Source organism: Sphaerodactylus townsendi, linkage group LG06, assembly GCF_021028975.2.
Source record: "Sphaerodactylus townsendi isolate TG3544 linkage group LG06, MPM_Stown_v2.3, whole genome shotgun sequence".
Taxonomy (NCBI): Eukaryota; Metazoa; Chordata; class Lepidosauria; order Squamata; family Sphaerodactylidae; genus Sphaerodactylus; species Sphaerodactylus townsendi.
In genome coordinates this window covers 86,669,401-86,694,989 of record NC_059430.1, presented here as the reverse complement: position 1 = coordinate 86,694,989, position 25,589 = coordinate 86,669,401, and the positions used below count along the sequence as shown (strand labels likewise).

Here is a 25,589-nt window from a genome sequence, read left to right as displayed (position 1 = left end):
GCGAGAAACAGGAAGCAAAAGAGTGGAGTGTAAATGGGAAGTTCTCACAATGGAGAGATGTCGGGAGTGAGGTGTCCCCAAGGGATCCGTTTTGGGACCCCGTGCTCTTTTAACCCTGTTCATAAATGATGACCTGGAAGTAGGGGGGTGGAGTAGCGTGAAGAATTTGGCCAAAGTTTGCAGATGATACCAAATTATGTAGGGTGGTGAGGAACCACAAAGGGATTGCGAAGAGCTCCAAAGCGGACCTTGATAAATTAGGTGAGTGGAGCCCAGAAATGGCAAATGCAGTTCAATGTAGCAAAATGTAAAAGTGATGCACATAGGGGCAAAAAAATCCAAACTTCCACATACAAGCTACAAGGGTCGAGGTGCTATCAGTCTGAGACCAGGAGAAAGGGATTTAAAGAAACGTCTTAGTTGATATGGTTCCATGGGAATGTCAACTCAATGCATGGCAGCTGTAAAAAAAGGCAAAACTCTATGCTGGGGATCATTAGGAAGGAAATTGATAATAAAACTGCAAAGATTGTCATGCCCTGCTATATAAAGCAGTGAATTAATGCTGACCATACTTGGAGTACTGTGTCCAGTTCTGAGTGGCAGCATCTCAAAAAGGATATTGAGGAGATAGAAAAAAGTGCAGAGAAAGGGCAACAAGGATGATTGAGGGACTGGAGCACCTTCCCTATGAGGAGAGAGCTGCAGTGTTTGGGACTCTTTAGTTTGGAGAGGAGGCTGACTGAGGGGATATGATTGAAGTCTACAAAAAATTATGCCATGGGGTAGAAAATGTTGACAGAGAAAAATTTTTCTCTCTTTCTCACAATACTGGAACCAGGGGGCATTCATTGAAAATGCTGGGGGGATAAATTAGGACTAATAAAAGGAAACACTTCTTCACGCAACGTGTGATTGGTGTTTGGAATATGCTGCCACAGGAGGTGGTGATGGCCACTAACCTGGATAGCTTTAAAAGGGGCTTGGACAGATTTATGGAGGAGAAGTCGATTTATGGCTACCAATCTTGATCCTCCTTGATCTGAGATTGCAAATGCCTTAACAGACCAGGTGATCGGGAGCAACAGCCGCAGAAGGCCATTGCGTTCACATCCTACATGTGAGCTCCCAAAGGCACCTGGTGGGCCACTGCGAGTAGCAGAGAGCTGGACTAGATGGACTTTGGTCTGATCCAGCTGGCTTGTTCTTATGTTCTTATTTACAGTCTACTGATACTGCCAAGTCCATTTCTTCTTTGCAAGTGGGTTGGCTCCTGAAGATTCCAAGGGCTTGATGAACAGGCTTCAACATGATGAAGGTTTCCAGGAGAACTCTCACCCATTACAATCACAAAAAGAAACCCTGAAACAATAAACTCCAACATTTACAACATAGCAAAAAATAAACAACTACCTTCCCAGTAGTTCCCAACAATATTGCAGTTTACCTTAACAAGGTGTTAAGGGCTTATAGAAATCAAGGTCCGAGTCTGGTAGCCTTGTCTCCTCCAACTACATGAGGTCTGCTGCCTCTTGCTGCTCTGAGTCTCCACCCCTTACTGGGTCAACCCATTCTGAGCATGGGGGTTACACTTGCAATTAAATAGTTATGCAAAAATGTTTAATTTTCTAAATAGTTATTTACACTGGATGTTTTCAGGAGCTCTGACAATTATTTACCCTTTAAAGCAAACCAAATCACAATGCAGATATGTGCCTTTTTGTTTTATGTGCCATGCAATGGTCACTTTTGATGGTAGTAACAAATCTGTAGAACGTTGATTTAGGGTTGTAAATAGTCTACAAATCATTGAGCAGTAGAATACATCTAAAAATTAAAGTCTCATGATTTAGCCCTTCTGCTAGATATATGGACCCTGAAGCTAACCTTATCTCAACATTTCCTGGAAAGGATTGCACTTTTGTGGGAAATATTTGTGCCCATATTTTTCATCAGATGTGTAAAGCAAAAATGTAGATAAATGATTACAACAGGATAGGAGTGGAATAGAGAGCACTCCAGGGAGATTTAAAAAAGAGTCCAGTATCATATTAAAGACTAACTAAATTTGTTTCAGCTTAAGTTTTTCATGAATCAGAACTCCCTTCACCAGATATGTTGAGGACTAGTGCTGGAAATAAATGTTGTTAATCTTTCAGATGCTGCTGGACTCCTGGTACATTTTTTTGCTTCAGACTAACATGGTTACCCAGTTAGAGTTACCATTTCATTAAAAAGTTAGGCATTGATTTTACCTGGCTTGCTTCTCAGATACCTGATCAACCTGTCTATATTAAGTCCAAAGGACAGAAAACAGGAAATTATTAAGGAAAGCAAGACATAAAGTGTGTGTCCTATATCCTGCAGCCCAGGCCTTTCAGGCTTCCTTCAGAGTGACTGAGAACCAACCAAACAGCATAAACCAAAGAGGAGAACACTAAAAACAGAAAGAAACATACTATTATGCAATATACAAATGAACCAGTTAAGTTATCTTCATAAACGTAAAAACAGTATTTTAATATACAAACAAATCAAAAACAGGAAACAAATGTGCACATATGAGAAGATTTCACACAATGCTATGTACAGTAAGACACATTGCCAAATGACTTTTGTCACAAAATCTTCATCAGTGTTTCAAATAAACATACTTATATAGGCAATTCTATAGATGCAAACAGATATACGTATATCTTTTCTCACCTGCTCCAGTTAACAGCATCCATATATGTCTCACTATTAGTATGTCATTTGAAACTGTGGTTTTATTTATTTTTTTAGAGATACCCAAATGTGTAAAAATTTGAAGTCTGGTTGTGTCTAAAGAGTTTATAAAATATTTCAAGTTTGTATATAGTGTTTTTTAATGATTTTTAATGGTATGGTTTTAATGTCTTTTCGTTATTATTTTTACAGTTGTTTTAATTTGGATATCCTCCCAGTTGTTGTGAATTGTTATGTTTGTCCTGCTGTAGGTTAGATGTGACTGCATTAGTTATGGTTATAAGCCACCAATGAAGGATTTATGCCAAAATATGTTTGGCAATGTGTTTTATTCTAGTTAGCAATGTGTGTTATCTTATTGTATATGTGCATGTTTCCTGTTTTTGATTGTTTACATATTAAACTACTGGTGCAATGTTGTACAAATAAATGACTTGGTTCATTTGTATGCTACATCATACTTTTTGTTTTGGGGGATTTTAACCTCTTCAGTTCATCCTATTTTTTCGGGTTGGGTGTTTCCCTCCCCCCCTCCTATTTTGTGGTGCTGTTCCGCCAAAGTGGTACCAGTTAATCCAGTAAGGCTGTTTTCCCAGGCCTTGACCTAAGTAGGCTGGGAGGTAATTAGCTCCAGCTCACCTTCTGGCAGGTGCTGGAGTTCCTGAGGCTACACTGTGCTCTGGCCAGGGTCCTTAAAGGAAACATCCCTATCAGTGCTCTGTTTGGTTTCCACATTTGGGTAGTGTGCAGCCAGCCTGGCACTTCTTCTCTACACTACCTGAGCCTGGCCTTTTGTCACTGCCATTCCTGGGTCAGGGGCAATGGCAAGTTTTCCCTTGTAAGCTCTGGCACTGATGGTACATTGTCAGTGCACACCTTTCCAATGCTGATCCTTCCCTGGTACCTCTGATCCTCCTCAGCCACTGAACTTTGTTCCTCAGGCTCCTCTCTGAGGACTTCAAGTCAAAGTCACTGAGCTGGTCAGAGGGGCTGTGAAACTCCAATTACTGTGACCCATATGCTAGTTAATCGCTTATTGATTACCACATCAAAAGCCACCAGCCCTGAACTAGGGTTAAAAGATTAGGAATGGATCCTCTTATGCACAGCCCCTAAGCAGCATTGATCAAAGTTTCCTCTGATTGATATTAACCATGATTAATACTATTCAGGTTTGTGCTGATCTTGTATTTTTGTGTGAAGAATTTGATAGGCCTCCAGTTCATTATATACTTGCTAATTTACTCCTAGCTGTTAAATGTATTTTCAGTTCGCTTCAGTTTTTATTGTGGCCCACAGATCATTCAGAAGCAAAATAAAACAATTTTACAAAATTAGTTACTGTAGTTCTGTCCGTCTCTGCCCTCACCCAGGGAGGAGGAGGAAGAATGGGTGTGTACAGGAGGCTGGGAAGTGCATGATCATCCATGTGTCTTCCCCTCAGAACACAAGAATGCCATGTATCTCCAAACTCACATGCTTTAGTGGAAAGCCATCCTACAAGGTCCTCTCACATAAGAGAGTTGCACCACTCCCTAACCTGGTTCTCTAGGCTTACACATTCCATTGACATTTCACATCTCATACATTCTCCCAGTTTCTCTCCATGACGACCTTCAAATCCTGACCTAAGAACTGAGATTGGCCTGGGAATCAGAGGAGAGGCCCTGACCTCCTCTGCCCCAGTATCTTTTCCAGTCCAATGGGGTAAATAAATGCGTTTAGAGTGCAATTCTTTTTTTAAAAAAATGCATGCCTTAATTTTGAAGGAAGTCCTCTAGCTTTCCACTCAATAAATATTGATGGCTGTACAAAAATAAGATAAGATTATATAACTAAGTGATTAAAAAGAATGAATAAAAAGGTCTTAGTGAGTCTTCGGAACCGGAACCCCCTCCAATTCCCAGGCAGCTGTATGTTTATAAGCAATCATATTTGACTTTGGAAAGTCTTACTTTTGAAGTCTGGGATCACAAGTGAAGATAAGAACAAAGTCTAGGAATCATTGCTAAATGAAACTTCAGTTGTGTCATGCAATTTTTCTATCACTTTCTCTGTCTCCTTTGTTGCCAGCTGCTTGTCTTATCCTGGGCTGTATGATTTATCCTGACGGCTGGGATGCAGAAGCGGTGAAAAAGATGTGTGGGGAGAAGACGGACAAGTACACCCTGGGGGCTTGTTCAATCCGCTGGGCGTATATCTTGGCTATCATTGGAATTCTGGATGCCCTTATTCTCTCCTTCCTGGCATTTGTACTTGGCAATAGACAAGACAGCTTACTTGCAGAGGAACTCAAGCTGGAAAACAAAGGTATGGGGGACTTTGGAGACATCACATTACTCTGAGCTGCCTCAAGGGCAAATGCATTTTCTTTGTTTGTGGAAACTAAGATCCTGTGGCTCTCAAGTTCCTGTGGTTTTTTCAAAAAAATTTAGTTCTTGGGCTGAAAAAGTCTTTTTTGTTTTGATATTGTGTAATTTGTTCTCAATATTTTTAAATTTGTTTAAATACTTTCAGTCACTTTGTGCTTCAATTTACCCACCTGCTTTAATGCCGTGATTTATTTAAGCCTCCATGAATTCATTCTCTTCAATGCTTCTTTTGTTCTGATTGATCGAACATTTTGCTACTACAGCTGTAATTTTTGCAGATGGCCTATCCTGGGGCAATATAATTCTGTATTAGGGGGCAAAAATGGGTGTTAACAAGTTAGGGGGCTGATAATAATAAAGGGTCCAGTGACTGATATGAAGAGTGACTACGAAGAATGCCCCCAAGGACTATTGCACTCAGTACAACTCAGGCAGGGGTTGTTCTGCCTGGTTTCATTGCATGTTGCCTCAGAATATTTTAGACATGATAATTCTGAATTCTGTTTTACAGTTGTTTGTAAAATGTGTCAGTTATGAACAATTTTTCCACTTCTAGAGTGCAAATCAAATACATATGAAGCCACCATACACTGAGTCAGGTCAATGATCTTTCTGTCCTAGTACTGTATATCATGAGAATTCAGTTTCTACTGGAGGCGGGAAATATCTGGATGGGTGTTTTCCAGCTTTCTCATGAGTAAAATTAATTGAATTGACTCAAGTAGTATTCTGAGTAGACCTGCTTAGGATTGCTGTCTTGAAACTGTTATGGAATCTGTCAGGTGTTTGTAGAACTTCTACTGCATTATTCTAATGCTTCTTAGTAGACAGGCCTCTCAAAAGAATAATAGTTGATTATGTCTCATCCCATCATGGGTACTATGGGGTTCTTATATTCCAAGGTCCATTTGAGGGGCTGACAAGAGTCCCAAAAGCATGTTTGTCCTACTAGTTTTGTACCTGTCTCGTTATACTCTTAATTTCACACTATGGCAGTGGAGCTCTGAACTGAAACAAAAATTTCAAATTCTGCCCCCCCCCCCCCCACCAAAGCAAGGCCACCTATGCTGTGAAAGTAAAGCAAATACGTACTTGCAAATGTCTTTTAACTTCCATTGTTCCAACTGCATGTTTTATTTTTGATCAGATTTTGCCTAATTTGGAGTACCTTTTTCACATCTAAAAGCCATAATTACTTGGGGCACTTTGCTTCTTTTTCTAATTTAAGATGAGCCTAAGTCTTTGGGTATTTACAAATTAATGCTGTTCTTGCACAGATCATCCCTTCTCTGAAACTCATCATTCACAGCTAAAATAATATCTATAAATCACCAAGACAGAGGCTCAACCAAATAATCTGAGCTGCTACTGCTGTGCTCAGGAAGCAAGGGGTTATTTACTGTTGCATTTCTTTGCTGGTAGCATTGCTGTGTAAGTTATTAAGCACTTGAAGAGTGTTATCTATCCACGAAGGCTCTAAATTTGGCTACGAAGCCTCAGAAAGTGACAAGACAGTTGATAATGAGCATTGTATTATAAATATCTTCCTTTTTTATTGAGTCTGTTCCTGAGTAGCTCTAAATTATTCCTGAATCAAGTTTCCTATTGCACTCTGCTTCATGCAAACCAGATGACAAATATTTATGCATTTTGTAGAAACTTCCTGAGTGTCGTGACTGAATATCCAAAGTCTGGGGTACCCTCTCCTCCTTCGTCATTGGTAACCTTCATGGAGTTCCTTCCTACAGCTAAATCAGGGCCTTTTGTGAGTTCTGTCTTACATGTGATCTCAAGGGTTTCTGTGGGAGTTGGTTAGTTACAACTTTTCCACCTGGCCAGCAAAGTTAGGTCAGCATGAGCTCGACAGGTTGACAGGCAGGCAGACAAGAGACACATACTGGAGCTGTCTTTCAGATTGAACAGTTGGATTCAGAGAGAGAAGGAGGTAGAAGAGCCTGAAATATGTGGAAAATACAGGGATTTGTCCAGGGTAGTGGAGGAGCTGGTTTTACAGTGGCCCATTATGCATGGAATGCTTACCTCAGGACTCTTCTCTGCACAGTAGATTTGTGGTGGACTCTCCCCACATTTCTCTGTTTACACGTGATGAGGCATTCACTCCTGCCACAAAGCTTTTCTGCAGAGAAATCTCCCAACCCTGGTTCCCTTACCTCTACCCATCAACTGATCCTTAAAGGCACAGATCTCATTACACCCAGTAATCAAGATTGCCCTTCAAGCTGCACTTAGATCGATATTACTGTTCCAAAAATAATCCTCCCCCCCTTCCACACACATACACATATACACATATGTATATACTGGTGCTGTTTCCGCTGCCATCAGAGGACAGAAATGCTTTTTTCCAAGCATTCTCGATAGCTCAATATATCAATATTAGAATTAGAGGTTGGTGTGTTTTGACTAAGCCTGTGTGAGTGAGATTATTTTCTGTGACTCAAAGGAGCCAGCAACATGGAAAGGGGAATGAGGGAAAGGCATGGATGGCAGCTCAAGAAGTGGGAAGGCTGGCCATGCACAAAGGGAAGATTTCTGGGGCAAAGCTGTGCTCACTGGCAAATCTGTCCCTCTTTGGCAGCAAAGCAAATTAAATTGAACTAGAAGTGGTTTCACTTGCTGCAGAAAGAACTGAAAGTGAAAGCAGAGCTTGAAGAAATACATCTGTACAGGAAATCTTGCTTCAATGGACTTTCACCATCATCGTGTCGCAGACACCTTGTACATAATTGACAAATCTGTTGAGTCAGCAGAGTTTAGATACTCCTCTTGCGGTCACAACCATAGCAGCCCTGATCCTTCTAAGACCAATTGTGCAATGGTCCATTCCCAAGTAGGGCTAGCATGTGAGATACTTTGCTTTTCCAGGCATACCATTTCCAGTTCCACCATTTGATCCAGGCATCTTCTAAAACTTGCTGCTTCCTTTACTCCTGTATTCCAGGGGAGGCTGTGGAGGCTCTGCAAACATTTGGATCTACCTAGAGCATTCCTCTCTCACCACCTCCACCACATCTCTAACTGGAGCCTCTGTTGGTAGTGGGTATCTCTCTGAAGATACTGAGGTCCTTGGGGCTTTGGATGTAAGGGGACTGTAGGGTAATCTTTCTCCTCTGGAAGGACTTCATGCCATGTTGAAGCTGGTCCAACTTGGTTGTTCTCTGACTGCCAGTTGATGCTGGTTTCCTGCGATGAAGGAGTACATAGTGGTACTGTGCAACTGCACTAGCTAATTATTAATTGTCCCATCTATTAGGACATTTATGGAACTCATTAGGTGATGTAGGGCCAGTCACATACTTTCAGCTTAACCTCCCTCACAGGGTTATTGTGAGGATAAAAAGGAGACGAGGAGATAGAGTTGCCAACCCTCAGGTGGTGGCAGAAGATCTCCAGAACTGATCTCTAGATCTGATCTCCCAGAAACAGAGATCAGTTCCCTCTGGAGAAAATGATTGCTTTGGAAGGTGAAAGCATTATATCGCACTGAAGTCTCTCCTTTTTCCAAATCCTGCCCTTCCCAAACTCCTCCCCCCAAATATCCAGGAATTTCCCAACCCAGAGCTGCAACCATAGGGAAGAATGGTGTGAGGTGTAAGGGGAGAATGGTGTAATGGTCTTGGCACCCAATGTGGAAACAAATGGAATATAAATGAAGAAAAAATGAAAAATATAACCAAAGATTGGAGGCAGCTAATAAGTTGATTGGTGAATGATTGAGAAGGGAAAAATGAGGCCAGGAAAGGGGAGAGAATGTGGGGGTTGCCAGGAGGTGGTAAAAAGAACATTATGTAGGGAGGGGAATTCAGGGGGAAATGGTATGCCTCCACAAGTCCTTGAGGGTTTCCTACCATGCAAGTGGCCCTGCCCAACAGCTGACACCACATAGCTGGGCTTTGGTTTTCCTAGGAAGAGGCTTCAGAGAGGGGCAGCTGAAAACAGGGGAGCAGATAACGATAGGATGGCTGTTGGGTAGGAAGGGAAGAAGGAAGCAGGAGAAGTGGAGAGGCTGTGGGGGCTTCCAGGGAGGGAAAGAAAAAATAGTGAGGATCAGAAATCAGATCTCCTCTGCAAATAATTTCCCCACCCTTGGGAAAGTGACAAATTTGGTGGCAATAGGTGAACAGCCATAAAATTCAACAAGCAAAGAGCAGCTTCATGATTCTTTGAGGGACAGATATGTGGTTCTAATTTTGGAACTAAGTTGCATTTTATTAGAGTGTCTGATCAGGTGTGGGCCTTCTGTGCAAGCTTTGTGTTGTGCTTTCCAGCGAGCTTGGGAGTTGAGCTTCCTTTGTGTTTTATCTAAATCCTAAGACATATGATGAGAAAGGACAAAAGCAAACTGTCACTAAGAAAAGATTTATTGATGATACCCAAACAGTTGCATTAGTAGTTATATAGAGATTCCTGTGAATGTGACTGGGGGCATTAGCCAGAGGGCCTTTCCTACACACTCCTTTTTCACAAATCTTTCAAAAGTATGTGTAGAATAGGAGTGATGAAGACTTATTGGACATGAAGAGGGTAGAAATGGAGTTGAGTAATAATGATGCTTAGCATTTAAGTAGTCCTTCAGAGAGTTCCAAGTGCTTCTTGTACATTACCTTGTAATCCTTACAATATCTCTGAATGGTTAGTTAACATTACAACCTCCACAAGTGTGCAATAGAGGCAAACTGGTAATGGCTTACTTAATACCACCAATAAGTAATGAACACTCCCTCAAAAGGGACTGCTGCAAATTGAAACACATTTCTCATTATTATGTTTTAAGTGCAGCAGTATCATAATGAGGACTACTTTCCCAAAAAGTCGTTACTTTGAACAAAAAGCTTTGTTATAGGGGAAAAAGTAAGCCCTTTATTAATGCCAAATTAAATAGGAATATTGTGAAATTTTTAAGACTGCTAATATTTTAATTCTCACATGAACTTGTTACTCCTTAAGATGCCACAAGATTTGTCTTTGTTGCATAGACTAATATGTTTACCTTTCTAGGTTTTAGTAATGCCAGTTGCTCAAGCCATGGAGCCTAACTTTGCGATCATTTGTGGGGCTCAGTATGGTTCAGGACACAGGAATTTCTCAGGGATGGAGGTGCAAATTTGTTTTTATTTACGTTATTTATAGTCAATCTTTATCACAAGGACTGAAAGCAAATTACACAGAGCGTGTCAATACAATCAACAAAATGGGCCATTCAATAAACAGAGCAATAGGAATTAGAATTGTACAAGTCAAGAACCAACCAGAACTCTGCAAGACAGAACTGAATGGAAAATTAAGGAGAGGTATCTGATTTTTTAGGAATCTGAATTTTGGGGAGTCTATTATTCCCCATGGGGAAACTTTTCAGGTGGCTAAGGTGTTGTTTTTGAAGGTACGACCTCTATTCCGTGCTGAGCCTGCCCAGTGCAGCATAGAGTTTTCTCTCTCCCTCTCACTGCTGGCTCCCAAGTCCATATGGGCTTGGGAAATGGTGGTTGGGTGGGGGAATTTAAAAAACTGGAAAAGCCGAATATTATTTAGCTTTTTCGGCCCCAGGTATATTTGGCTTTTTGAATACACCTGGGTTTCTAAATGAAAAACTTTTTTAAAAAGCTGATATGGCTTTTGGGGGGGGGGTCACTTTTTCAAACTGAGAAGAACCATTGACAGAGTACAGATTCCCAGCAGAGTTTCAGTACCACTGTGGTGGTGCAAGCCCAACAGAACCAAAGTCAAACCAGTGAATCTCAGCAATGGACACTGAAGGGGGGAAATTCGAAGGAATGGCAGTGTACAGAATGCTCAACAGAACCCAGTGCCAGTGCAGCAGTCCAAGTTCAACAAAAGTAATGTCAAACCAGAGACCCTCTGGAGTGGAAACTGAAGGGGAGGATATGCTGTTGCCCAACTGGAGGCATGGCAATGTACAGGATGCCCAGCAGAACTCAGGGCCAGTCTGGCAGTGCAAGCTGAACAGGACTAATGTGCATTCAGAGATGAACAAATTCAAGCACTAAGTGAGTAACAGTGCAAATACTGAGAAGGGAACACAAAGCGACACTTGCAGAAGACAAAAAAAATCCCTGAAACTGACAGAAGCAGTCCACTGAATTCCCTGTAAGGGGAAAAAACAAAGACAAGACAAGGGAGGAGGGAGGAAAAAACCATCCCTGGAGCTTGGCTCCTGATATTCCTGGTAAATGCCAAATTCTTCCAGGATTTTTTGGGACCACTTTTTCCAACTTCCTGAAAAAATCTGGAAAAATATTTATGAGACAAATGTATCCAAAAAAATACTCACAAGGTATTTTGGGGTTTTATTTTCAGCCCAGTTTCACTCAAATGCATACTCCTAAGTATAAATATTCACATATGTTAAACAGTGAAAAATATTACATAGGAGCTTCCTACTTATAACATGCTGTCCATTGTAGTATGTACCACAGTACCTTATCATTTATCCAAGTAATTTTGGAAACCATTTTGTACAGTGCAAATCTACTACCTTTGTAGAAAATCTTTGTGATTCAGTTTTGCATCATTCCTGGCCAACTTGGGCAGACCATTCAACAAAGGAAATATGTATGGGCAGTTGTTGATTTTGCTCATTAGCAGGTTAGCCCCTGCTGAGACGAGCAAAGCTGTCATGGCACAGCATAGAGAGAAAGGTGGTCCTGCACAAGGGGGACCAAGGCCATAAAGATATTATATGTGATATTGTATATCTTTACTTGAGTCCAGAAACTAATAGGCAACCAATGGAGAATCTGCACAATTGAAGATTTCAGGCTTGGTTTTAGACCTTATCATTATTTGCTGTTTCCTGAGGGTAGTTCTGAATGTTCCGGTTGTCATAGGCCCATTTCCAATGAGGAAGGTGGGATGCTGCATGTCTTGGCTGTGGCTGGCTCGTGCTGACATTTCCAGCCATGTTTTCCACTTGCAAACAATCCTTAGTTCTATAACAAATCAGAGAGAGAGAAATACCCTGTGATTCCAGTAGGTATCTGGACAGGATTTTCCATGTATAGTTGTCAGTATTGTTGCAAAGCATATCCACCCACAATAATACACCAAGAGAGGTAAAGTTAACCTCTATACTGCCTTTATCGATCTAAAAGGGGCTTTTGATTCAGTCGTAAGAGAGCTCCTCTGGCAAAAACTGGAGGCACTGGAGATTGATCCCAAACTTTTAGCGCTTATAAAAGCCCTGCATACCAACAACACTTGTCAAGTGAAATGCCCGCCTCTTGGCCTATTGACCCCTAAAATTAGAGTAACCAAAGGAGTCAAACAAGGTTGCGTTATGGCCCCCTTCCTGTTCAATCTGTTTTTAAATGACCTTGCCCCTACTTTGAGAACAATTTACTCATACTGTCCCTTGTTAGTGAACACGCCACTGCCAATTCTGCTTTATGCTGATGATCTTTCGCTCTTACTATCTGGCTCCAAGGTTGGCCTATCTCTAGCATCTCCTACATAAATGCAGTGCAATAACAATCCTGCTGTCAATTAACCCTCTCAAATCTAAGATCATGGTCTTTTCCGAAGTACCTTCAAAGGAATTTTCCTAACTGGCACTTAGATAATGACTTTCTATTGAACAGGTTCGAAAGTTCTTCAAATATTTGGGAATCAAGTTTCCATCACCAAATCTAGTTGGGTCCAAACATGGGGGGAAACTGTTGTCAAGAGCTGTCAAATCTACCTCTGCTGCCATTGAAAGGTTTTTCTTTACTAAAAGGTGGCTTAGATTTATTCCGGCTGCTCTAAGGGGTATTTAATGCCAAGGTGTCCCAACAAACTTTACTCTATGGGGTTTCCCTATGGATCGAAGCCTGGCATATATCCCCTTGGAAGCGGAATACAATCTAAATTTTATATGAGCTTTTTTTTGGGGTCCCCATTGCGTAATTGCCCTCATGCCGCCTCTCTGCCTCAGAGGCAGGATTACACCTCTTAAGAAACATCCTAAAAGCATGGTGGAGGCCACAGCTTTAAAATACTTTGGATTAGGTTATGTTTCCTTAACAACCTAACAGTCTCATTTATTGCACCCTCCACCCGAACTTCAATCTTCTACCTGGTTGGGCTCATATCAAAATCAAAGATTTCCTCCCTGGGATTGCTTTCTTGGGACCAGCTCCTTATAATACTTTCTCCTAGCTTGAGATACTAGCGTTGTATCAAGGTATATGACTGATTCGATCAGGAACTACCAACATCTAGTTAGTAAAGCCAAGGGAGCTTGTTCTCTCCCCTCAAAATGTTTAACATCATGCCCAGGAAATACAGAGACAGCTGCATATTTTAAACATCTTTGGTCCTGACCCTAAGGCTGAGGGTGGCTTCTATTGACCAGGCCGAGAACCAACATTTCCACTAACCTTTTCCCTGCAGAGAGATTCACGGTACCTTCAACCGGCAAAAGCGTACCTGTGGGCCAATATCTGTCCAAACCTCTGAGGAAGTCATTGGAGCACATTTTATTAGATTTGTCCAAAATTTAACGATTTTGGAGCCAAACCTGTTCTTAGGGATCCCTTACTGGTCCCATCCAAGCCTTTTTTAATCTTAAATTGAACTATCTTCTGAATACAGAGAATCCCAAGCAACTGGACATAGTGGCCAAATTCTTGCTCACTATTACGAAATGATTTCCTGGTCTCCTCTTTCGCTCTGATGTATGCATTTTTTGAAACAGGAGTACCTGTTTTATTTTGTAAAACTGTATTTGGATTACTTAGTTCTGCTATGTTTTAATGCCTAATAAAGGTCTTTGAACTTGATATCCACCCACAAATGTTTTGCTTGATATATTCTCCCCAAGAGAACAGTTATATCAGGGTGGGGAAAATGACCGTATGAATAGACCTGGAAGCTTTTGAGTGCGTGGCCAGAATTTGTAGGCTATTTTAGAAGCTTTCCAAGAAGAATTACACTTTCAGAAATCTGCTTATTCCCATTAGAGACATGTCAGTAGAGCTGCTGCTACTTCTGTGCCATAGTTCAATGTTTTTCAAAGAATAAGCATGAAAGGACAGTGCTCAGATGCCACAAGGGAGCTTTGTCAGGAGAGAGACGATGATCTGAATGGCTGAGAGAAACCTTTGGAGGGTGAGGGACCAGAATTGGTGTGTGTTTTGCTGCAGTGCTTGTGTGCCATTTCAGAATTACCCTTTAGCTTTTCTAATTCCTGATTTTCAAATGAACATTGAGAACCTGCTGAGAACTAATTGGCATTTGTCCTGTTACTTCGCAACAACAACACTGCTGGGAAAAGAGCAAGGTTAGCCTTCTCCTTTAAGTCTCAGTTTTAAAAAAAAAATGTTTTCCTTCTGCAGTTCAGTGGTTGGCTCTTAGCTTTATTCTGTGTAAGATGGATATGACACATTATTGAGAGGAATGAAGCTGCTGGTCTCCTGCCATCACTGTTTTATTGTCTTTGTGTAGAAAGCTGACAGGCTCCTCTTAAATGTGGGTCCCTGAGGTCCTCACAACATGATTAGCTGCCATAACTTTGCAGCAGTTCTGTTGAGCTAGAAATGGTGTTAGTTATAAGGGACTGCTCAACTCCCATGGCCACCAATTAGTACATAACTCTATGAAGTTTCATATCAAGCTGATCTCATTCTAAAAGCAGAGCTTGTGTGTGAAGTAAATCTTAATTTGACCTCAAGGTCTTAAAAGAGGGAAGGAAATTGATAGGGACTTGTACCACCAAAGAAACAGTTGATCCCTGAGGTAATTCAGACGGAAAAAAGTGTCCTCTAGAAGTTGGCATTCCGAAGACTAACTGGGGAAACCTCAGAAGTCCTAAGGTAAAAGTAACATAAGTAATACAGTGTATGCCAGGGAACATGATGTATAGTTTGCTTGCTTAGTATAAACAGAAGTGGATCATGAATGACAGTTCCAACTACTCTTAATTCTAACTACTATTACAAAGGATATTTGTTCTTACAAATACATGTAGGAATCACTGTGTTCACTGGCTGATTCTGCACAAGGTGTTTGCAGTCCTGCAGGGGCAAATGTCCATCACAGCAAAAGTTCTTGTTTGGATGTATTTCCTTGAGTCCCACTTTCACTTTCCATTCTCTCCATGGCAAGCAACACCACTTCTAGAATGACTTTAATTTTCTTCACCTTCAGAGTGACCACAGCTTTGCCCCAGATATTTTCCCTTCACCCACAGCCCACCTCCCCACTCTACTTCCGCCTTCCTCAATGATTGGAAGGGCTTTTTAAAACTGGAAGGGTTAGTCTCTATTGAGACTATCAGGTATGATGAGATCTGTACCTTTAAGAGAGAATTGATGGGTGGACTTAAGAAAAAAGCAGGCCCAGGAGAGTTCATCACACAAACTGTGCAGCAAGGAATGAATGTCTCCTCGCATGTAAATAGAGGAATATGAGGAGACCCTGCTACAAGCCAACTATGCAGTGAAGAGCTCCGAGGTAAGCATTCCATGCATAATGAGCCCTGAGATAAGCATTCCATGCATAATGTGTAATAATACAGTTTTAAATTAAGTCAGTTTTCTCAAGCATGGTCAGATTAGGTTTAGGCTCTGGCTGTTTGTCCTGTAACTGAGGACACAATCTGTTCCCACTGTGAAATTTTTGCTTACCACCTGTCGTGAGAGCAGTAGTGTGACTGTTAGCATGCCACTTTTCCCTTGCCCTTGATATCCAGACACCTGGATTCCTGTGTTGGGAATCAGACTGGGTATGTTGGAGTCATCTCTGCCTTCTCTGTCATTTTATCCCTGCCATCTTTCCTTCCTTCTAGAATGCATGAAATGTGTACCTCGTTCGAGCACTTGAAGCAACTAACTTGTTATGTGAGCTTCTGTTATTGGGTGTTACTGATATTGTTTTGATTGCATGGCTTTTCTTATTCCCTAGGCCAAATGTCTTTTATTGTTCTGTTCAAAATACTTTATTTCTGTTTTTGCACTGTTCAACATTTCTCTGTTCCTTCTGAACTTGCATAGGCAACTTGCCACTTTGTGAAAGGTCCATTACAGCTTTTGGGTGGTAGATTAACTTAATTTGAAAAAGAACAACAACACTTTTTCTGTGTGTAGATGTGCCATGGCACTTGCTGAATTGGTAATGGCTCCTATTAAATGTATTACCTGAGGTACTGAGGATTCTTTTTTCCCCACCATTCAGAGGTAATGAATATATTATACAGATGTAGTGAAGAGATGTAATAAAAGAAATTGTCTGAAGGGTAGGTTGTTCTTCCCAAGATTACAAAGATATTGTCAGCCAGTTTTCTGAATATGAGTAAACGGAGGGTGGGGGGCAAAATTCCTGGGACCTAATACAACTTGAAGCCATCATCATGCTGTGTTGGGAATGCATCTCAATTTATCTTACTTCTAGGGCAGTTCTGCCCTGCAGCCACAAGGGTGCAGGGAAGCCAAATCACAGTAAAGAGCAGGTATCTGCAGAGGCATATTGGGGGGGGGGGGGGGGGGGAGCTTCAGGGAGTGAAGCAACACTGAAAGACTAGCAGATTCTCTTGAAGCAGCCTGTTGGTGAAACATATAGTAATTTTTTCATTAAGTAATAGAATATATTTTTACTTTACTTACACAATTGGTCTTATTTTTTTACTCACATAGTGATAGGTATGACACTTTTGTTTTCTCCTTGCTATCATTCCAGCAAGATGTTACATCCAAGGACATAGGTAAGGGGGGGGGGGGTTTCCTCAAGTTTATGTGGGGTTTTTTGCATTTTTTGGCGTTTTTTCGGTTTTTGGTCTGCAGGGGGTGCATTTTTTAGACTAGCAGCACCAAAATTTCAGAGATTTGTTGGGAGACTCTCCTTATGATACTACCCAGGTTTGGTTCAGGGGGTCCAAAGTTATGGACTCCCAAAGGGGGTGCCTCATCCCCCATTGTTTCCAATGGAAGCTAATAGAAGATGGGGGCTACAACTTTGAGGGTCCATAACTTTGGACCCCCTGAACCAAACTTCACCAAACCTGGGTGGTATCATTAGGAGAGTCTCCTAAAGATACCCTGAAACGTTGATGTGGCTAGCTTAACAATTGCACCCCTGACAGCAGGCACCCCCCAAATTTCCCCAGATTCTCCTTCTAAATCCACCCCCTTTGGCATGGATTTAAAGGGAGAATCTGAGGTTCTCAGTTTAAACATTGAAAGTGATGCTGTTTCAGGGTGGGGAATAATCCACCCCAAAACAGCATCACTTTCAATGTTGTTTTAACTGGGGACCCCAGATTCTCCCTTTAAGGTGGATTTAAAAGGAGAATTTGGGCTCTCTAGTTTAAACACCATTGAAAGTGATGTTGTTTGGGGGTGGATTCCAGCATCACAGCAGCCGCCCATTGGGGTGGGCAAAACTCAGATTTTGCACTGGTCTCCATTTTTCCTAGCTATGCCTCTGCCCAGAGGGGGGGGGGCAGAAGGGGCTGCCAGCTGCTGGCTGGGAGCCTAGCTGGTGGGGGCGGGGGAGGGCAGGGCAGGGGAGTCTGCCATTCCCGGCCTCGGAGAGCTGCTTTTATAAGTGCTGAGGGTGCTGGCGGGGCTCAGAGAGGCATGACCATGCCCCAGGGGCAGGTGGGGGCATGGCCCTGCCGCCTGAACCCCCCCCCCCATAAAAAATCTATACCTACGTCCCTGGTTACATCAAAATAACAATTTTTGGAAATGTGAGGTTGAAGGGCTGCAGCATCATCTGTTTTACAGCAATATGGGAAAATTTGGTTATCTGCAAGTGCTTTGGCTGGCAAATTTGTCCAGGCTCCTTTGCAAACACATCGGAGCACTTCCAAACTGAATTCCTTTTAAAGCCAGTGTCTTTCTCAGACCATGCACTCTGACAAGATGAATAGCTCAGGAAATCTGTGAATAAAACAGGAAAGCACCTCATTCTGAACATACCTCAGCATGCATTGTGTCTTGTCTTGAACTTGACTGTATGCGTTTTATGTCGGAAGGCCACAGGTCTAAAACTTTGTGTTCGGTCTCTTGTCCTTGTACATCTAAGTGAACCTGAACCTCAAGGCAAGCTATCAGTTTTTAAAACATCCTTTAATATAACAATACAAATGTTATCTTATTTGAGCTGCCAGTGTAACATACAGAGCTACAACTGGACCACATGGTTTTTTAACTATCACAGAGTACAGATTTTCCTGGACTTGAGAGGTCAGAGGAGAATCTCAGGTTTGATTGCCTTCCACACATGAAATAGCCTTCTACACATTAAGCTATTAAGTTGGAACCTTTCTAATCTAGCCTTTTCCTTGATAGCGTATATTTTTCTTTGTTAGATATTTTTGAATGTATAAAGCAGCTTGCAGGCTTAATTCACTTATACCATTGGGGTAAAAAGAGATCCATTGTTATCCCATATTAGCACTTGAGGGGAGCTCACTGAAGATATAACATTCAATAGATCCCCAGGAATTAGTGCTCTTCTTTGAAAAAACTATGCACTGCATATGTTACAATCCTCTTCTGTTATTCCTTTTCTAGTGCATAATTCCTCATTATTATGTAGACAAAAACCTAACCATGCGTATTGGATCATTGGCTAAGGAAGCAATATTCTAACCATATAATGTTGGTCTGCAGTATTAAATGGAGCCAGTCTGACATTTTCTATCAGCTGCCTTTTGTGTCAGAAAAAACTTTAATACTCCAAGATGTCTTTAATAATTATGATGAGTGGACAGTCCTCAGGATGAGACAATGGCTGCCAAGATTAAAGTGTTTCCTATTTCTTTTTCTTAAAATTGGAGACAGCAATGATATGTAGCTCTAGATAGATTCTATGCTTCATCAGCCATGGATAATCTGTCTCCATATGTAAAAGCCAATATTCTCTCACATTCTTGTGGGACCAAGAAGTAGAATTCATGATGATGCTGGATAGATGAAGGAGACAATGTAGACAGGCACAGACTTGATGTTTGTTGATTAGCCAGAAGCAGGCATAGAGTTCAACTCTACCCTAATTTTTCCCTGTTTTCACCTCCTCACACAATTGAATGGTCAGAGAAAAAGGCACTGATGGCAAAACCTGGTTCCACATCTGGAACTGGATGACCTAGCTGCTAGCAGCATGGTATCTCCAGGAGATCCAACATGTATCTCCAGGTGGTCCAATGTGCATCTCACCCACAGATGTAATGGCCCACCTGCTCCCCACGAATGGAAAAGATGATTTGCTGGTGTTCAGTATTTCATTGCTCTTTGAAACCTTTATAATGCCTTAAGACAGTTATGGTGTGTCAAAATTTTGGTAAATGCCTAACGTGACTCTGCTGGCATGTGATCAACCCCCCACCCCACCCCACCCCACCCCAGAACAAAAAAACCACAATTCTTTACATATTTATTTATTTTAAAAATACAGTCCAATCATGTGTGGTGCTGTTTTGAATAAAACATCAAATAATTACAAAAATGACTCAGACTCCAACAGGGAAAACAATTGTTGTTGGGTGTTAGTGAACACTGGCATGTCACCCAAAACGTCATGACATGTCATCTTTGACACACGTGTCATAGGTTCGCTATCAGTGCCTTAAGAGATGGATTCGTTCTGTAGATAGTTTCTCAGCTTTAAAGCTTTATCTAACATTATAAATACTTTAAATGGCAAAGTAGAACGCTAGCCTTCAGAAATTTACAAGAAGTGGAGATGTCATGAAAAGGTTAGGCCCTTCTTCTATATATGGTGGACTTGCAAACAAATTAGGAGATGTTAGATAGAAGTACACATGAAAATGCAAACAAATAATTAAACTAAGAAGTTTACAAGAAGTATGAATTGCATATCTGTGGCAATATGAGATCTTTGGTTAAATCTATGTAACTGAAGTGTTCCAGTAGGCCAGCAGGGTCCCCTGGGTTTGTTATGAAACAAATTATCAACAGACTACTGTACTATAAACTTGTCTGAGAGAAGGTTTCCTTAGGCATGGAAACCTGACATTTAACCTCACCTGTTTGTTAATTTTTTCCAGTGTTACATTTGTGTGTCATTCTTCTTCATGGTTAAAAAGCAAAAACCAGCTCATGTCTTTCAGGTAACAATCAGGTTTGGATGAGTTTGTATAAAATCCCAGATCATGTTCTCTGAAACCCTTTTTAAAATTTCCACTAGAAATCCAAATGCAGCAGGGTAGATGGGGCATTATGCATTATGTGGTGCTGGTGGAAGAATCTTGTAAAATAATATATTCTCCAAGAAATTGATCACACAAAGATTTTAATTGCTGTGTTTCAACTTGAGCGCCTGCAATGAAAATATGTAAAAAAAATAAATGGATGAATTTGGTTTTATCTGAAAAAATACATAATACACTCATAAACCAACCCATAGAGACCTTGGTGAGACTAATGGAGCTCTTTGGTTCATGGCTCATTTTTCTTCAAGCTTGTTCTGCTACATTAACCCATTACAATTGTATATATGCTTCAGATCAAGTCACAGCTTGTGGAAAGTAAAATCTCTCATAAAAGCAACCCTGGAACATTCTATATACTGTTGGGGAAAGGAGAAGCGTATATTGTTTGCAAAACTGTATGTCAGGAACTCCAGATTTTGCCCCAAGAAGTGTTGAACCCAACAATTTGTACATTCTTACATCCATTCTCATTTTATGTGATTTATTCTTTTTTCCCTTCTATTTTGCATAATTTATTATGATTTCTGAAGTCCAGAGAAGGGCAAGAATACCAAGCCCTTGCCCCAACTAATCAGAAATTTATTCAGAAACATAATCAGAATTTTTTCTGACTTCTGGTTTTTCAGAAACTGTCTTCCATGCGCTTCCAAGCATTTCTTTGATCCATAAGGACTAAATATTACATGTTTCTTTTTTTTTAAGTGAAGATTATCAGGAACCTGAATTCTGCAATCACTAGCATGTGTTGTCCTTTTCTGTGGTCTAATAGAGTTATAATATACACCCTGTGAAAAATATTCTCCTGTTTTAAAAGAATACTGTTAACTTATATGCCTTGACAAAGGAATAATTAATTTATGGTTCAGCCCAAAGGGGAAAATCAGGTGAATAAAATTTACATTTTCAATAATCACCTCCACAGATCTTATTTCTATTTTTAGTTATCGGTAGCATAGTTCTTGTATCTGGTATCTTGTGCAGTATTGATGCAAAGCACAGGAGACAGGAAGATACGTTAATCGTGTTTAAAAATAGAAGGTGGGTCAATGTAAGTGACTGAAATTTTAAAAAATCATTCAGAGCATTTATCGCTGTGTGCATAATATATAATCTTTGTAGTAAAAATAACCATTTATAAAAGTTTCAAATAAGAATAAGAATTGTGTCATGCCTGTATAAACTCCATATTATGCTTTAATTAGCATGTCTGTCAGCTATTAGACATGCTAAGGATTGGCAATTCATTAATCATGAACAATAGCTGCAGAGGGCACAGGAAAGGATCCTCATTTCTTCATAACTCCAGAAATGACAAGCATGCAAAAGTTCAATGCCAGCAGATTAAGTTTGCCATTCCTTAAAGATTGTAAATGTGTGATTGAAATTTTGAGTTTCATTACATTGGTGCTGCTAATTATTTTTGCTTCCAATTCCTTTTTGTTTACTTTTTGGAAATCATAAAAGGCTTTTAAATAATGTTGTAAAGAATATGTAGATTGTGCCTCCTGAAACAAAAAAGCTTTCTGGGTTGGTTGATTCATGGTTGAGACAGCAAGATGGTATTGTAATGTACCCATGCAGGATTATGCCACTGTTGTGCTGATGTGAGAAACCCCATCCCCAGAGACCTGTTTACCAAACCTTCTCCCCCATTCCCCTGTCTTGTGGCCAGGAGTTGCCCCAGCCATGCTGCCTCCACATCCAAACCTAGCAGTGTTGTAGTTGAGCAGGAATGAGAAGTCTCCTGGCACCAAGGACCCTCATGCACAGGGGGCAGTGGTACATGGTGAGTACTCCAGGATTGCTGCTAGGAGAGGGGCCCAAAATTTTCTGCTCCACACTGAGCTGTAAGCTCAATCCTTTGGTGGGCTCCCCCCACAGACAGGGTGCTTTATTGGTGGGTACGGAGTTCCTGCATTCTAAGTAGTATAGGTTGTTGCACAACCCTTGAATTAATTATCTTGCCAGAACAGAGCCCTGTGGATGGATCATTAGCACTCATTGAGCACGTCAAAGCAAAACAGATGAGCATGATTAGGATGCAGAATTCCACCCCATGAGTCACAGAGTGTCATGGGCATGGTTGGGCCCAGCAAGGCACTCGTAGCCACTTGTCACATGCAGACATAAGTGAATGAGTTAAACCCCTCTCAGAGGAGGGAATTGCAGATGGGGGCACCATCCCATTATGATCACAGGACTTTTGGCCCCTGTAGCCCAGCCATCCACATGCCCTACTTTACCTTCCCCCTTCCCACACACACATACTATTTAGTCCCTTGTCTGGGTGGCCTGATACTCAAAAACTGCTGTAATATACCTGAATCCTTACAGTAATCATGCTCCATAGAAGAATTCTCTTTCAGCCTAAGAAATTGCCCATGAAGTACATTTAACCTCAAAAAGTGTGCATGAAAAGATCTATAATATAACTGAGAATTCCTATCTGTGGTCTTAGTATACGTTTTTTACCATCAATTCATTGTCCTTGCTTTTGTAAACCTCAGTATCCAGAAAAGGAAGATTCCTTGCTAAGGTGACATCAAAATTTAATACTGGAATGAATACTGTCAATCCATGCAAAAAATTTATTCTATCTTATTTTCATTCAAAAAGATTTTTAAAAAATCATTAGTCTAAAATTGGTTTTGTTCCCAAATGGATTCACTGACTGATCACATATCATAGATTTATCTAATAACAAACCCTCATTTGTACTGTAATAATTTGGCAAGAGCTAAGGCCCTATCTCCATGGTGGCAAACCTATGGCACTCCAGATGTTCATGGACTACAATTCCCATCAGTCCATAAACATATTGGTGCAAAGGGACTCCCTGTAACATTCCTTTTAATTGGTAATAATACTGTCTGTCAAACCTAAAATAACGTTTTTCAAGGATGGTATCAGCTAACTCCGTAAAGAAAAATCCTGGAGGATTTAAAGTGGAACATGATTCCAATGCTTTCTCCACTATGATATGCGTAATTTCGTCCTCCCCAAAAGACTGGATAACTGAACACCTGCAAAGCATATCCTTACAAGATGCATCCTGCCTTGAAACAGATACTTGCCTGAGTGTGTGTAAAGTGCCATCAAGTCTCAGTCAACTTATGGTGTCCCCTGCAAGGGACTTTCATGGCAAGTGAGAAACAGAGGGGCCTTGCCGTTGCCTTTCTCTGCAGAGCCTGCTAAGTACCAACCTACTTCTGAGATCTGACAAGATTGAACTTGACCATCCTCCTGTCCCTCCCCTGAACACTTTACTTAGTCCTTAACTATAAAAAAGTACTGTGGTGTCCAGTATAGCCTAAAGCAGGGCTTGTGGGGCAAATCTTAACTGGAGGGCTGGACAGTGCAGGAGGAAATGGTTCTTCAGGTACCCAGACCCTAAGCCAGTGGTGGCGAACCTTTGGCACTCCAGATGTCATGGACTACAATTCCCATCAGCCCCTGCCAGCATGGCCAATTGGCCATTCTGGCAGGGGTTGATGGGAATTGTAGTCCATGACATCTGGAGTGCCAAAGGTTCGCCACCACGGCCCTGAGCTGTTTAGCTGTTCCACTAAATTAGTTTTATAGTTGAAAATGCTCTGCAGCAATGATAGTGGGGAAACTCAGAGCAAGATAACAGTAGATAATTCTCATTGACCCCTACTATAATGTCGAGGGTTGCCTTGGTGCCTATCATTAGGTTTTATGCTGCCCATTTGCTTCTTCTTGGAAGCAAGGAGCAAATCCTAGGGTTGAAGTCTCCAGAGACATTATCTTCTTTAGGAGAAAGATCTACAGGACATGTCTGTTTCAAAAGAATTTCCCATATCATAGAAGGACCTTATCTCAGAACTTCTTTTAAAAATTGTGATTGCTTCCCACTGGCAGCCATTCTGGGACTGGCCCTACCTCCTAAGAAATCAATTTTGGTGTGGTCACCCACAATTCCAAAAGTGCCCACAAGTCGACAAGATCGGAAAACCCTCATTTGTACTGTAATGATTTGGCAAGAGCTAAGGCCCTGTCTCATACTGCTGTAATAACTTTGTTTTAAGAGTCTGTTCCAAAATAGTCACACTCACATCTGGAGAAAATCTAACTTTGGAGTTCTTCACTTCTGCATTTATTGAAGCAAGAAAGCCACATTTTATAAAACCACATTAATTAGTTGGATGATTTGCTTATTGAAATTAGGCACATCAGCAACTGCATATAGACCACTGTATAAGGCTTTGAAATCAAAGCCAAATTAATAATGGCCATTTAGATATTTCTAAAGTAATTTTCAATCCTGAACTTTGTCTCCTACTTCTCAAAATGAAATTGCAGTCACTTTAGTTCTGAGCCACCTTTTCACTGTAAATACTGAATAATTACAGAGCCCTGAAGAAGCACCATTACAATGCTCTTAGTGATTTTGTACATTTTTTTCTGGTGGGACTTTTATATATTTTTTATCATATGATGTGTCTCAAACCCTCAGCTCTTTAAAAAGCTCACATGTCTTTTTTCTCCCATGGTTAAAATACAGGATTTGTTTAACAGTCTAATATTATTACATATTATAATTGCACAGGCTAATTACATGATTGCATGTCTTTACAGTAATTGCACAATTAAATGTCATTAAAGCAATTGCGCGAATACATTTGAATCAATTAAGAATTGCCTTAAAATGCATGGGCAGTTCACACAACAAATGCACATCTGAAACGTACATCAATTCTTCAAGGATCCATGTTGTGCTATGCCACGATATCAGGCTTACTGAGATTTCATCCCTGGCTTCAGATTCCTTCTTTGTTGTGTCCTTCCATGTAGATTCGTAAAAGGCTTTACTAAACTCTGAACAAAGTACGTGGTAAAAATGATCAAATCACATTACAGGTAAGAGATTATATAGCTTTTGGTGCTTGTCAGAATTTAGTAAAGAACACAATGTCTGGAACCTCATATGAAGGTTGCTCACACTGGGAATAATTCTCATACAAGAAACAATTTGAAATAATAGGGACTGCATTTATTGCTTACAGGGAGAACCAGTGAATTAATATACAAATTTGAACATCTAATGGCATAGGGTACCTTTAGTTAATAAAAAAATTGTGTTTCTGTTTAGTATGCAGAAGGTCTTAGGCTCAAACCCCAGGGGCAGCCCCATCCAAGTGGCGAGGCAGGCAGCAGCAGCACCATAACTGTACCACCCCTTCACTTTCAGAGGGGCTTCCTAGTGGTGCGGGGAGACTTGCAAAACAAAACAACCTCCCTACTACCAAGAAGCCTCTAGGGGGCTGAATGAACCT

At 40.9% G+C, this 25,589-nt stretch overlaps 1 protein-coding gene across 2 annotated transcripts in view; it reads left to right on the top strand.

The window, feature by feature from the left end:
- Positions 1 to 25,589, top strand: part of LHFPL3 (LHFPL tetraspan subfamily member 3) — a 231,767-nt gene that overhangs the window by 129,795 nt on the left and 76,383 nt on the right. For both annotated transcript variants that reach the window (XM_048500263.1, XM_048500264.1), the window contains exon 2: positions 4,801 to 5,037. In XM_048500263.1, the coding sequence (XP_048356220.1) occupies positions 4,801 to 5,037 (237 nt within the window). The remainder of the gene's footprint in view (positions 1 to 4,800; positions 5,038 to 25,589) is intronic.